The following is a 15,661-nucleotide window of genomic DNA, read 5'->3' on the forward strand; positions in this document are numbered from 1 at the left end:
TGCACAATGATAAATACAGATCTGGGCGACAACATGGCTTAGTGTTACATATTTAATGCACAAAAGGCCATGAGCTTCTAATTTTGTGCCAGTGCAAAACCAGCAGTGGTGCTTATTCAGTCCCAATGGCACTTTCACAAGTTCATGTTTTGTCGCTGTTGTGCTCAGGTTTAGGAATTTGAGGTTTATAACTTCATGTCATTGGTGATGAGACTTGGGGATTGCTACACCTTGTTACTGATGGGTCATGCAGTAGGGGTAGTTTTTTTTAAATTTTTGCTATGATGGATAACAGTACTCTTTCCATAACCTTAACAGAGTAGAGGAGCATGTCACTCCTATTGCATTGTTTGTCTCGTGTTGGACACATTTTTAAAAACGTATCAGTATAGCAGAAATAGATATCTATTCCACGTATTTTTCTTTGTCAAACCCGGGTGCCTACATTGCCCACAATGCTACTCACACTGTTCAGTTGGAGAGTTGAGTGTGTTATGCCAATAGCAGCTAATGTAGCCCTGAGCTGCTTGCCTCAAGCAGAGATGAGGAGCGGGCCACAAAGGTCTGGTGAAATCACTTCTTTCTCTTTATCAGACCTCGCACAGCCACAAAAGGCTTTATACAACTTTTTTTTCTCCACATATGCAGAAGCACTCCCCAAGAACTTTGATGAGTTTAGCCAAACTTTTGTTGCCATGCACAGATACTCTAGAGAGAAAGAATTTTAAAAGAATCATTGAAGTCAATCCAGGCCTTTGCAGATGTTTGGATTTTCAGCTCTACAATCAGTTCATTAATTCAGACTTTATTTGCATAGCACCATGAATACAGTCACAGATTATTGCAACTCAAAGGTCTTTGCAGATAATCAACAAGCTAATAATAAATCAGTACCAATGTAAGAAATAAATCAATCTGATACTAATGCAGACGAGAAATAGAGATTAGAAAAATGAAACAATAAAACCAACAAAATAGATTACAAAGAAGCAGTACAGCACTCTGTTGTGCTGTAGGTATCATATGTCTTTCATGTCAGTAATCACAACATTTCATCCCAGGGTTTTCTCTCCAGTCTCAAATCCCTCAAAGTCCTGTTCCTGCCAGTTGCAGCAGGCAGCTGCGCTACAATCAAGATTATTCAATTGCATCCTTTTGAAGCCTGTAGCAGCCTGTACATCATGGTGAGATTGATGTAACACGAGGCCACAGATGGCAAGGCACAATGCTCCTAAATGTCTCAATGGTCATGCAGTAGCTGCAGCTTTTTCTAACCACGAGGGTAATTTCTGCTTCCATTCAGCTTTGTGTACGTCAGTTTAATGGCAACTGCAATGTTAAGTCCTTTCAAACATGTTAAGTGGAATGACCTTTAATGTCATATGATCCCAGAGAGTGAACCAATTATCCACATTTATGGCGCAAAAATGTCAAGAAATGTTTCATTGATCTGACGGGCTCGGTGGATTTTCCCACTGTAACGTGATTTCATGTTTATGAATAGTGTGTTAAAGCGGTGTGTCAAAAACAGAGAAGTGTTGAGCACATGAACAATGTGCCATTAACCTTTCCTGTCTACATTTTCTGTCACTTGTCTACACTTTTAAGTTTTTGCTCTTTTTCACTGAAAAGGTCATGTGTAACTGTCAGGAATAAAAGCAAGGGGCATGATGAATCATTCATGATATCAACTCCTCTTTCTGTCACGCAAGCTTCAAATATATTTAAGAATATATAGTGAAAAAATAAAGAAAGTAAATGAGAGTTTATCTACCAGGTGGATCACTGTCATCAATATATTGTCAATTACATGCTACATAAGCATTTACAGGAGATCTGTCATATCTCATCCCATTTGTTTAAATCTCACTTTGTGCTGTATAATTAATATTTAACCATTTAAAAAGACGAAGCCGTGTAAGTGGCTGTAGTTTCACATATTTAACTCAGATTTATGTTTTGAACTGTGCCTTACTGTCGTGTGTATTCTCAAACCCTTTTGCTAGTAATTAAATGTTTGGGATGGAAGACACAGCAGGACCCAGTAGGATATGCCTGAGCCTGTGCCAGCTAGGAATGCTGACAGATGTAAAACATCTTTCACAATCTTCCAATTAAATAAAATGTGGGATGTGTGAGTTCCGGATTAAAGCAAATTAATCGGAATTAAACTGAAAATAAATAAATGTCAGTGGACAAGACTGAGTCCCGGCTCTGGGTCAGTCTTCGTATCTTTCCTGGATCCTAGAACGACATCATTTGTGTTCAGTCCCAAAGTGTGCACGACTTCTCTCAACCCATCAGGACTCGGTCCTTCCCGTCCCTGAGCACTCTCACGGTGGGCCCTCCAATAAACCTTCCAACAGACATTAACTGTGCGATAGCAGCCTTTATGGGTGGAGACTGGCTCGGGTGCTGTGTTTATGAGAGCAGCGAAGCTTCCAGATCAGCTCGTAAATGTGATTCATGATTGTGTGTGATGGAGATGTCCTCGAAGTTTGAGGGCTAAAACAGAGGGCACAGACAGAGGGAGTTCGGCGGAGGGGCAGCAGGGGAGTCATGGCGTGTGTTGACGTGATCTGAGGATGCCAAGGCTGTTAGGAGCAAAAAATAACGGATAAACTGGAATTACAGACACCACAGGAATGTGAATGTTGGGCCAGGGACTACAGAGTCTGTATTGTCCAGTTTTTCTGTTTATCATGAAGTAAGGTGTCAGGTTAGGGGAAAATGGCGTCTTCTTTGAGTATCTGATCATATGTCTAAGCCTTTAAAGTTTTGAGGGATTGTCTCGCTGAGTCTTTCAATGCTGCTCATGTCAAGGCCTGGTATAGTAATACAGTAACTGGAGGACTGTTATGTCAGTGTTTTTATCAGGAACTTGACGCTTCACAAGTAGCATCTTCAAAGCTTTGCTCATGATCTCACGGACGTCTTCAGTTTATAAGAATGATATGTGTGTTTTAGATGTTTTCATTTTCTAATAACACAGCAACAACAAACATGTATCTACTCTTAGGATTTATATGATGGATATTTACAGCGATTTGAGGTTGCTGCGGCTATGCCTTGCAAGTAAACAAAGGTCTAAACAGGCATGATACACATTTCCAGCAACTTTACTGTGGCAAACCATGTTCATAGGTTCCTTTTTAGGCCTTCAGCACAGTGCTATGAAGCACGCTGCACAGATAATGTGCGAAGATTGTTCGTCTGTGTTTTGTTTATCAATACAAACTACAAAATGTAAGCCTGCACCTATATTCCCAGTGTAACCATCACTGTAACAACTTGCATACATATTCATTTTCTGTGGAGCTGTGCATTAGTGTCTCATCACAGAGCGGGCTGCAGGAGAAACTGTACTAGCTTTTTAAAACTACATGTAACGTCTTAAACACAAACACATATGTGACTGTGTCGGGCATTGAACAATATCTTTGAATGTCAAAATATATAATGCGGATAATCTCATTGGAGGGTTTTAACTCTATGACTTTAGTACCTCGCTTGAGAAAGGAGGTGGAGAGGCTGCTTTGGTGCATTTTAAAAAGGTTTTCAGTTGCTTTGCATTTGATAAATCACTGTCCACAAGCTTTGTCTCCATACTAATTCAGTAGTTATTTTGTTGTGATGTATCTTTCATCACAAAGTCAATAGCAAGCACAGACAAGATAAGGCAGAGAGATTTCATTGTGCACGTTGCAGAAAGGACCTGATGTGCAAATTAAAAAAAGGTTTACAGATGCACCATTCTACCTTTTCACATTCATATTTGTATCTTGCTCTGACATTTGTATTGTTACCAGAAACCTTGATAGAAAGCAAAATAGGATGCTGTATGGTAATGTCATGTTAATAGTAACAATCCAAAGCGAGATGCCTGGCTTAGTTTGATTCCATAATGATGCATGTTGCTGCACATTCCTAATGAAGGAGTACTTGATCACACCACTAAGCAAGTTATGTATTAACTTGTTCTGAAGATTATCCAAGAGTAGAAGGAAAGTCCCGACTACATGCCACAACCCACACTCTCAATAACACCCTTTATTATGATCTGTGCACACAAAGCATATAAATTCTGTTTTTCACAGCATAACAGGTATCAGAATCCTCCTGTGACAGTTTGGGAAAAATGGTTCAATTTTATTTAAGTGGCGAGTCACTTGCCACCTGCACGCAGCCACTCCAACAAACAATCTCATCTGCTGCTCAAACTATTTTGTTTCTTTGCTCAAGACACAAATTCTGTACAATTTAGAGCCTTGCTCTTCTTCTCCTGAGCTCCTCTCACTCACGTCTCTCACAGGAGGAGGGAGTAGCATTGATTCCCTCCTGCCATTTCCTGGATGTCACAAGTCAATGGCTCCACTAACTTAGCTCTACACGACCATCCAGCTGATGGCTGGAAACTGCTGTCAGAGTTCCTGAGAAAAGAGGTCACGAGGAAAGGCTGAAAGGGCAAAGATAAGAGAATAATGTGAGGCAATCATCAGGTTAGGGTGTATTTACTATAGCAGACAGCTGCCACTTCAGGTTGGTGCACTAAGGGTATAGAAAGTAAAGACTGGGCAAAGTTCATGTGAGTTGAAGGTGTGGCAGTAGGAGTGGGGGAAAAAAAAAAAAAAAAAAAACTTGGCTGTTAACCTGAAAATACTGTGAGGCACTAAGAACAAAGATTGTTTTCATAGAGATACCACTTATGTTTGTCTTTGTCCTGTAACCTTGACCAAATCCTCCATGGAAATAATAACGTAGGCTACATTTGCCTGTCAAATAAATGAGAATTCATAAAGAGCTGCTTGATTTATGCTGAGAGGTTATTGCTTCATCAAGTGTTCATAAATCTGAGTTAACAACATGGTTTTTTGTAATGAGACAGTTTTTTGTTTGCAAGAGCTATTTTAACAGAGAGTGTATATTGTAAAGCTGACCCAGATAAGGACTTTTTGATCATCTAAAAAGGAGAAATAATTTTTTTCTTCATAAATTTTAAAACTTGACAAAGGTACAAACAAACATTATAATTCCTTGCTGTTGCCCTTGAAAAGTAAACCAAAGATAAACAAAAGAGACTTGGGACAAAGTGTCAAGTGAAGTTAATTTGCATAGCTCAGTATCATAATTATAGGGGGTCTCCGTGGGTTTTTACTGCCCCACAACAACAGTAGCAGTTCCCATCCCAGTTCAAGCAATCTGTGAGAGACTGACAACAGTAAATGTCTGTTCAAATGTACAAAAGAATGATGTGTGACAGTGAGAAATGCAGAAATGTCCAGGAATTATAAATGCCTTCCTCTGTAACTGTTTTGGTGATTCATCGTCTGTTCAGGGAAAGCCAGAAAACTACAGCATGTTCTCACACTTTTAAGAGCTTTAAAAGCAAGTTGTTATTGTGCATGAGCTGTACGCAGCATTCAGTGGCAAGACCTTAATATCATTAGTGCTGATACTTTGATCAGTTGAGGTGATCAATCTTTGAGGCTATAAAGTAATCCTTGATAAAGAGTGACCACATCTGCCCTTTTTTATCTGCAGTAAACATTGTAAACCTGATATAAACCTGTTTGTTCTGACATAAAACATGAAGGCTTCAGTCCAGTTACTACAAATACGGCAAGTTACATTTTTAATTCAAACTTGCAGTATACAGCAAAATGTAACTTGGATTTTTAAAGAACTTTTTGAGTTATGTTCTAGCACAGCTTGGATTCTTTAAATCTTGTCGAGCCTGAGCTTTACTGTGGCTTTGTGAGTGTGTGCGTGCATGCGTGTGTGCGCGCGTAGAGGCAGGGGGGTTAACAGCTTAAATCTTCAACAGGAATTAGATACACAGGAATTATTCTTGCAGCAGAATCTTCAAGGCTCTGATGCAATGGAAGATCAGCAGCTCATGTAATGTAGTACTCCCAAATGTGTTAAAGCAAATATTTAATTTCTGTCATTCAAAAACCAACTTCTGTTTGGTGTCTTAAAAATCATTTATGCACTCAGCTGCTATAGGTGGTAATTAGAACAATAGCTGGTGTTTCAGTGATTTTGGAGCCACAAGTGATTCATCTAACAGAAGTAACATCCAGGAGAAGATACATGGATCATTCTTTGTTTTGAGCTCTGTGACATTGAAAGCATGACAGTCTAAAAAACGTCTTGACTTAGAGATTTGGGTGTTTTTTTTGTTTTTTTTTTACCTTACTGCAACAAAATCTACCTGACTTATCACCATAGCAACAGGTCCAGAGTGCGACTCAAACATTACTGGACTGGACTAAGTGAAGAATTACCGTCAAACTTAATTTAACAGACACTAAACAACTTCAGCGGTTTATTGCAAATCACGTTTAAGCCACAGATAAAACTCAGCATTATGGGTAATCTGGTCCCCACAGCAATTAAATACAGGATAAAACCAGACATCCTGTGTAAATAAGCCACAACGCTGCTGTCATGTAGGGCAGGGAAGGCCTGTTTCCCCTGCAATATGAGGCAGTGAATTATGTTTGCGTATTGCACATGTGTGTGTAGGTGTATGTACACGAAACCAAAGCTGGATTACAGACAGGGCTAAACATGAACATGCTCCAACCTGCTCCACTGCAGATCTTTTGAGCCCAAAAGCCCCAAGCTACTTGGTGTCATTTAGTTTGTTTAATTATCAGTCCTATTCATGATAGTAAATCTGTACTCACCATTTTAATTGCTTATATCTGGAAATACAGCAACATCACTCTAAACAAGTCAGACAGGGACTGAAGAACTCAAGTGATCATACAGGTTTTAAACCAGTGCTGGTGACTCTTAATTAATCCATTCTTTTTTTAAGTTCTTTTGGTCTCTGTAATTGTATAGCCATTTTATAACCGGTTTGATGGAAATAATTAGGAAAACTTTCCTAATTTCCTAATCCTTTTTCCCAAAAAAGAAAATCTAACCTTGACCTCTTGTAAATGTTCATTAATTATCCATTTACTATTGGAAACTTTACACTCCATGTTTGTGTAACTGCACACTTGCCTGTAGACATGTTTTAATGTTTGACTGACCTACTGTTGCGCACCAACTTAAGCACTGAATAAATTTTGCAATTACTTACAACTGATTAATTTATTGGACAAGGATACCAATTAAGTAATGTTTCTGTGCCCATATAATAAATACCAAATTACATAGTCCTTTCTAGAAATCTTCCAAGAAAATAATTTAGAAATTATTCAGAGATAATAGTTATGTGTCCACAGTTTTCCACAGAAATGAGAGACACCAATATTTGGGTCACTTTTGGTTTTACTTCCAGATTAAGTGTTAAGTGAGAAAATCTGGCAAAACTGTCATTTGAACACTTGTGTTTGTTGCCTTGTTGCAGGGAAGTCAATTGTTTCCATGTTTGAGCAGCACTTTGGTGAGTGCGATGTTATCAAGAGCAATAGAAATGATGGCCAAAAACTATAGGACGCATGAAACGGCAACAGATGACTAATACATGAGTAACAGCTTTGACACTATTCTGAATGAAGATTGAGTGGTTGATTGTTTCTGTTAAAACAACAGACTCGAAAGAACTACATGGGCAGGGTCACCGGCTGCAGGAAGCTGAGAGTTAGAAACAGTCAAACAAAATGATTCTATCAGACATGAAGGGTGTAAAAAAGAGCTAAATGCATGTGGGCAGTGATTTAAATGAGAATGAAAAATACAGAAATGAAAATAAACATCTAAATGGTTATCAAGCCTAACCAGCATGACTTTTTTTTTTTCTTTCTTTTATTATTATTGTGAGTGCCTATGACACAACATTTACCCGTCAACTCATCAATGAGTCCAAAACTGAGAATGCTACCGACTGACAGCGATGGGTCACTTCAGATTCGTGGACAGATGATTACTGTAAAACAGAACATCTAAACCTCTAGGTCACTTCACATCAGCAACAAATGGGAGTCTGACTGAGTGAATGCTTTGCACATCTGAATGGGACAGTACATTAGCCTACACAAAAAGGCAGAAACCCTCAAGCTAGCCATTATGCAAGCCCTGCATGAACACCATCTGAATGTGTTAAAGTGAGCAGAGACAGTGCAGCCTATGAGTTTAATTTACGCTACAGGCGCGGGCCACATCGTGGGACATTCATTACCAGATTGGTCCGGATTTGGTTTAGACATAACTGCAGGTTGTTTCTGCTACCGAGCGTCTCTGGGTGCTGGTGTGGGTGCAGGGCTCGTGCGAGACCACGAGGTGTCTTCTCCCTAAAGGGAAGGGTTCAAACAAAGTTCAGAGCAGATTTAAGGTATGGAGGGCAAACAGTGAGTACAGCACTGAGCTGGGCACAGTTACTTTAGACTGTGCATAGAAGCTCGTAGCAGGCAGGAGACAGGCTCACTGTTGGGTGTCTGTCTGTGTCAGGTAGAGGACACTGAGAGGAAGTCAACCACTTCTGAGTCACTTATGAGCTCAATCTCTCCCTAACCGTAACCACTTAGTTGTAGTTAGTCACTCCTATGACGTTGTCGGACTCATGATGGGCAGAAAAAAAAGATCAACATCAGTATAGCACAACCAGCCAACCACCATATCATCAAAACCTGGTGCCTACATTACCTACAATGCAACACAACTGCCAACAGTTCAGAGTGCGATTTTGGGCATGTTATGCTTGTACCACCTAATACAGCCTTGAGGCTTTAGCTTCAAGCAGAGATCAGGACGGGGCTCGCTTCTTTCTAACCTCACACCCCAAATTTTTTATTTTTTTTATTTTCACACTTGTTGTAGTCATCCAATTCAAGCAACGCTGTAACATCACTTCAAGCAATTTTATCAGATTTCATGCAGCTCCCTCTGGAAGCAGTAGTACACCCTGAGACCTGTAAACACACTTTGATGTGTAAAATCAGTGGAGCTGCCCTTCACCCAAACCTTGACCACAGGCAGATTAGAAAATGCTCATATCATTTTTGTAATGGTGATAGGTCATTTTGCGGGGCACTGACTGAAGATTTTGTCATTTAGGAACTGTTGGAAGCCAGTTTAAAAAAGGTACCAACTTACTTGAATAGATTTTGTTTGATATGTTTTGCAATCCCTACAACTTTCCAATCTGATGGCATGACTGTGCTCCACACATGAAAGCATTTCTTCAGTTTCAGTTTTTCTTCTTCAAACGGTTCAACAAACAATACAACACAGTGCAGCCATCAAACAAAAACACTGCATCGGTGTGCTGCCATGTGATTTACTGTACTACAGTACTACTGTGAGGAAAGCTTATACTACTCTGGAAAGTTAGCACAATATTCCATCACCACAACTGCCAGGTAAACCGTTGAAACTTGCTGTTCTCATCACAAAGTAATCTATGAGGAATGTTCGAAAGTTGAGCCAGGAGCAACTGTTTTGCCAACATGCTGTTCTCGGCCGCCCCTGCTGTGCCAGTGCAGCGGTTTCACGCAGTGATGTTGTCTGTTTGAACAAGAAGCCGTTTCCATATGGAGAGATAAATAGATAATTACACATGGTGACTCACAGCCAGAGCCCCTCCACTGGGTCTGTATGCATAAGATTTCTGCTTCTTAGCGCGCTCTAATTTGCATGTGCCTGTTCGTACTCAGCAGTTTTGCAGGGATCCCTCACCAGGGTTACCTACAACCTGTGAGATCTTCCACCACATTTAACTCTTCTTATTAATGTCCCTGGAAACAACTACTCCTTTGTATGTTCTAAGAAAAGCAGCCAAGATGTGTTTTTCTTCCATTTTGTGATTGGAACAGAATAATAGGACCTGACGTAGAGAATGTTTACAAAGAGGAAGGGCATGCTGGGGCCTTTATGCAACACTGATACTCTCCCTGTGTGGCTCAGATTTCTCCTGTTGTTAAGCGTCTGAGATCTTTCTGCTCTGCTTCCTGTCACTCTGTGTTTCCCAGAGCTGAATGAAGTAAATGCCTTGACTCACACACCGATCTCTAATTAACACTCGTGCTATTGAAAATCAATGCTTATTATGTCTGGGCATCTATTGTGCAGATGCATATGAGAATGTTTTTAAAGGATGGCGTCATTTCACAATGCAATGTCCTTGCTTGAGTAAACAAAAATGTATCATTTTCACTTGTATTTGTCTACACTGAAGTTGCTCTCTATTATTTTATATTTCCATGTGAAATAACATTCATTTACATGAACATTTGTGCATGACATACAGAGGAACACAAAAATAACTCATGTCACCACATCATATATCCTCATTGTTGACACTGAACGTGTCACACTGGGAGCACCCACTTGTCACATTTCTTCATTTACATAAACATGGCCGGTGTGGTTTATTCCTCATAGCAGTGTAAATACAGAATCCTGAGCATCCTCAGTGATGTTCAGCCAAAACTGAGATACTCTGGAGATTGAACATGCAGCAGTGGGCAGTTTTCAGGGTTATGAATTGTATTGGATGAAAGCTTAAAAAGGATAAACAGGTCACAAAGAAGCAAAAACTAAAATCTGCATTTTTCTTTTTTTCCTATCTCTTCTTGTTTTGCTATGTGTGAGTGAAAAGCAGAGGTGATTGATATGAATGTGTTGTGTGAAGGTCATAAACATGAGTCAGTATTTTCTTACTACCCAGTGTTTGGTCACTTACCTGCCGCTTGTGTGAGTGGTGAAACAAGCCAAGTGACTGTGTGTGTGTGTGTGTGTGTGTGTGTTATTGACATTCATCTCACTCTTCTGTGATTATTTCACTGCTTCCCATGAAATGACTAATGAACTCAGAATAAGACACAATGAAATCCTTAACTGAGTGAGAGTGATGCTTCTGAACATAGTAGATAAAAGCGTTTCCCTTGTGGCTATTGCCATGGAGATTGAACTATGTCAAATAGACATAATGAGCTCATGGCAGAAATCTATGGGAAAGTTGGATGCAGTGACATGAGGCAGTGAAACACTGCTGTAACACATCAAAGGCAGCCATACAAGTCCCTACTTGTGGTCTACAGTGTCATGAATAGGCCTTCACTCCCTGTCTGTCTACTGTCTCACACTCTCTTATTCCCTCACACACTCACAAACACCACGCTTACTTTCCCTTTCCCTTGTCGTTCAGATTATAGCACTCCACAATGATAAGCCGTTCGACTTCCTGGTAATGCCTCTTCATAATTTTCTAATCATTAACTTATGCGCTTAGGGAAAAGTCTGAAGGAGGATACATATACGAAACAGCGCTGTAAGGAGACTGCAAACCCTGGAGAGGAGCTGGAGAGAAGCACCGATCATCCTGAGGTCAGTTCCACTCAGATATAATCCGATTTGAAGACTTGGCAAACACGCTGCCTTTTAAAATTTAAATCAGCCTGCTAAGATCAGTGTTTCAATCTGCCTGAGATCTGCTTTAATCTGATTGTTCTCCCTGTTACAGTGAAATGCAAAAGTGCTGACAATGGGTTTCACAGCATTGCATATACTTTGCCTTGTACCTGCATTCACTTTGACAACACAAGGTATGTGAAACTATTTCAAACTATAGTTCAAACTGGGGGGGGGGGGGGGGGGGGGGGGGGCACAAGTAACAGTGTGATTATGTTGATAATATAACTGAAAAGAAGCTTTTAGTTCAATTGAACCAAAATCTGTGTCTTTCTCTACAGAGTTGGTGGGACTGAGTGTGGGTCCCAGGATTACTGCAGAGTGTGACAAACAGGTTACTCTGCCGTGCAAAGTGTCCTCAACTCAAAACGGACTATCAATCAAACATTTAGAGTGGTCCACCACCCAAACGTCTTTATGCGCTGTGAACAGTGAGGGAAATATAACATACAACAAAAGTCTATTTAGTGACTTCCGTTGTGAGTATGGAGAACGACAATTGTCCCTCATCTTTCAAAAAGTGCAGCCACTGAAGTACCTGTGCAAACTTCGATCCAACAAGGGGGTGCTGTATAAATATACAACTGTGGAGTTACAAGGTGAGAGTTCACATCTGTTCTTATTTTAACAAACAGTATTATGTCTTAACAAGAGCTGTAAAAGAGCTTCACTGAATGTACAAAATAGAAAAAGACTGGTTTAGTTTCCCCCGTTGCAGTGGAGGCAGGACCACACTGATTCTTCCCTTAAAGGTGTCCTGTGGAGTTGACTAGTAAACGAACAAAAATTATGTTCGTTTACATTAAGTGTTACTTTCCAAAACAAACTGTGATCAGTAGAATAGGGTGAAACCACTGGACTGTGTATAGCGTCCTTGTGTGTACTCATGACAAACAAAACAGGGACACACTCATAAAAAACTGCTCTACAGCACTGCTAGGGGTCCAAAGGTCCACAGGGGGCCTTCAAGTAAAAGTTGTAATACCGCTGTGCAAAAAGCAAAATTCAAACTGTCATTCATATTTTTATTTATGTTGAAGTACAGAGTTATTAACAGGAAAATAAGCCTCTCATTACACAGAATAGTCATAGTGCCATATTTTCACATTTAATATTAGATTATTATTACCAATGCACTGATGCAGCTAATCATCTGAGAACCATTTGCTACCATTTTCTAACAAGACAATCTTATTATTATCTTATTATTACTTTTGGCTTTATCACTGGGAATAAATTTCATGTTCATGTTTTACACATCGGAGGTTGTAAGAACAACCTTTGAGTTTTCAGAATGTAAAAATAAAAAATCCTCTGTTTTTATCATCCTCCATCATAAAATTGTTTTTAGCTAGTTCTTTAGATCAACAGGAAGACCACTTCCATGGACTATTCTTCAGCCACAAAAACCTGCTGAGCAGCGGAAACAATTTGATCAGGCTTAATAATTCATTATTTACAACTAATGGCTTATTAGAAAATGAGAAATCCTTTTTTAAAATGACATTTTCACTTTGGTGGTCAGGGTTAGTGTAGATAAAGAAAGATTAAAATTGTAGATTAAAAAAACCCTTTATTAATGACATTTTTCAACGCAGACCTGGTGGATTTTGTGTATAAAATCTCAATATGAGAAAATGAGCCGCCATGTTAATAAATTGATTTGATTTGACTGCAGCTCTTTCGCAGAAGTTATGTGGTTGAGCTAGCCAATTAGAGGATCTCTCCTAATGAGTTAAATTCTCTAAATGCTCCAAAGCCATTAAGACAAAGCAAGTTATGGTGACGGAGGATGAACAGCAGCAAAACTGATTTTTTTTTTTTTACAACTTGTACAAAACAAAAGTTTTTAATGTGTTATGGCTAATCCACAAAGCATTAATAAATGATCTATTATCCACTGATAAAGACACAAGTCGAAACTTACATAGACTACCTAATAAAAATGATGTTTAATGTGACAGCTGATTGAGCCAATATGTGCTAATATCTATGTTTATACACTGTTGGGGAGTGTTATCTTCTTAAAAATAGATTTACATTTTAAATGAGAGCTTGTCCCTAATATCAAGTGCCCCTAACGTTTTGTACATCAAATGTAATCAAAACCCTGGTTTTCCCCTCAGAGTGTGGTCAGATCACCGAGGCTGTTTTGACAAGTGAGGGTCCTGCTTGCACCTTCAACGATGTGTACCCAGACGGTGACGTGCACTGGTTTCACGGCTCTCACAATCTCTCGGCTGGGTCTAAGGAGACCTCCACGACTAAAAGTGTGGATGAAGGGGGTCGGCTGATTATCCATAGTGACCTGAAGAAGTGGAAAAGTTCAGATGTGCCCTACAATTGCTCCTTGAGGAGCAGCAAATCTGGTAGATACATTGCAAGTGCTTTGGTTAAGATAACTGAAGACCTTGTCGGGCGTGGAAAACCTGCATCTACTTACTCACTCCCCAGTGGAGTCAGGTCACAGGAAACTATGGGGACACTTTTGTATATTTCAGTCTTACTGGCTGTCATGCTGAAATAATGGATTTGCTGAAGTAAATCCACATCATGGAGTGTGATAAAATATCAAGGTGAAGGGATGCTTAACACTGATTAAGAACAATGAGTAAAATTTAGGTACTGAGATTTATGTATTCTTTTGAAACCCAGGGCAAAGCACTCTCAGTTAAGTAAGTCATCTTGCATGGTCCAAAGGTGTATTATTCTTCCTTTTAGCACTTGGCTGAAGTGAACAAGGAAATTACAGACTGCTGAGAGGGGAGTCGATAATCATTACACTGTATAAAATACCTTTGTTGTTTTGTTTCGATGGAGGGTCACAGATGAGGGAGCAGAGCGCATCGGTTTCATTACACTCTTTCAGAAAACAACAAAGACACACATAGAAACACACACACACACACACACACACACACACACACACACACTTTCATACAACTGCAAACACTCAGGGAGTTCTTTTGGCTCCTGGTTCCATTTAGTCTTGAGCTCCACACACATTCTGGCCTCGGATTATTTTCAGGGGTGTATATTTATTTCTGAAAGAGTGCAATGAAAATATCAGCTGACAGGTGTGTCCACCATGTGTCTACAGCACAGCTGTCTGAGTGTGTGTGACCGTGAGCACCATGAAAATAACATCTTGAACACAATACAGGCTTGAAAAGATGGGCTCTGCTGCAAATTCCCTTCAGAACCAGTGAAGTCTTTGTGTGAGAAATATCAGAAAGCTGAGCACAGGAAACCTCAGTCATGCAACAACTCTGGGGTTTGTGGTCGGATGCTGCCCTCTGGTGAACTAGTTGAGATCAGTGAAACATGAGGCTGTGGTTGCCGTACACCTTAAGGGAGGGCATTGGTTTGTTGTGCTCACCGAATGCAAAGATGATATTTAAAAGCAACAACAGTCGACAGTTTTCACAGGGACTACTTTTCTCTAGAAAGTAGTTCTAGAAAAACCTATCCACAGTGAGGTGGATTATCCAGTGACATGTAGTGAAAAAAAAAAATCAAGCCAGTGCATAAAGAGGTAAGTTATCAGAAATCTGCAAAACTTTATATTTTGTTCCTTTTAATCTGAAATCTGACCAGGAGTCAGTGTCCTTGGTACAGCAGACACAAGTAAGAAGGGAGCTACAGATCATTTCACCTGCTTTGCTTCTTCAACTTGCCCGTTCGTCTCTCACTCCTCAAGTCTTTGCAGCTGTAGCTTGAAGCTAGAGGACAAACTCAGCTCCAAGGCTAAAACTCTGCCTGTTTTTAACAGCTCAGTGCACCCTCTTTGGACATCTGAGAGCCTTTTCAAGTCAGAAAGACTCTCTGCTAATGGTGTCACTAAATCGGCACTACACAGGGGCAGGTTGAGCTTTTAGCAGGACGTTGCTGCGGCTGAGAGCCCACTGGGTAAATGAAAACAGGGTCACCTTGACTATTCAACGCGCACACACGCACGCACACGCACGCACAAACACGCGCGCGCACACACACGCGCACACACACACAGTTAAATTTTGTGTTGTGGAATAATGATGTTTCAAATGTGCCGTTTAGAGAAATATTGCTTCTGGCTTCTTTTTTTTTCTAAATATCACTCCTGACAAAATGAAATACACTTCACTTATTCCTCTTTGGCAGTGCAAAATTAAAGCTATTTAAATAAATGGCCATAAATTACAATAATAAATCACAATGATTTGTTTTAAAGGGAGCTGTTTGTTTATCTATTGCATTATGATACAATGTGAACACTGCTTGTTTTTGTGTGTATAGTCTTTTTCCCTGTTGAAAG

The 15,661-nt window shown here is 39.9% G+C and overlaps 1 protein-coding gene across 1 annotated transcript; it reads left to right on the forward strand.

Annotated features, from left to right (window-relative positions):
* Window positions 1–11,424: 11,424 nt before the first annotated feature.
* Window positions 11,425–14,899, forward strand: LOC111236330. Its single transcript, XM_022765028.1, has 3 exons — window positions 11,425–11,501; window positions 11,649–11,966; window positions 13,494–14,899. The coding sequence occupies exons 1-3, from the start codon at window positions 11,441–11,443 to the stop codon at window positions 13,892–13,894; spliced, it is 780 nt and encodes a 259-aa protein (XP_022620749.1). The 5' UTR covers window positions 11,425–11,440; the 3' UTR covers window positions 13,895–14,899.
* The last annotated feature ends 762 nt before the right edge of the window (window positions 14,900–15,661 follow it).

Source organism: Seriola dumerili, unplaced genomic scaffold (assembly GCF_002260705.1).
Source record: "Seriola dumerili isolate Sdu_G_001 unplaced genomic scaffold, Sdu_1.0 BDQW01000621.1, whole genome shotgun sequence".
Classification (NCBI taxonomy): Eukaryota; Metazoa; Chordata; class Actinopteri; order Carangiformes; family Carangidae; genus Seriola; species Seriola dumerili.

What these genes read in the sequence shown, in the direction of transcription:
- LOC111236330 (XM_022765028.1), top strand. Translation starts at nt 11,441, where the DNA reads ATGGGTTTCACAGCATTGCATATACTTTGCCTTGTACCTGCATTCACT. An exon ending in ATTCACTTTGACAACACAAG is followed by an intron (nt 11,502 to 11,648) that starts GTATGTGAAACT and finishes CTTTCTCTACAG; the next exon opens with AGTTGGTGGGACTGAGTGTG. An exon ending in TACAACTGTGGAGTTACAAG is followed by an intron (nt 11,967 to 13,493) that starts GTGAGAGTTCAC and finishes TTTTCCCCTCAG; the next exon opens with AGTGTGGTCAGATCACCGAG.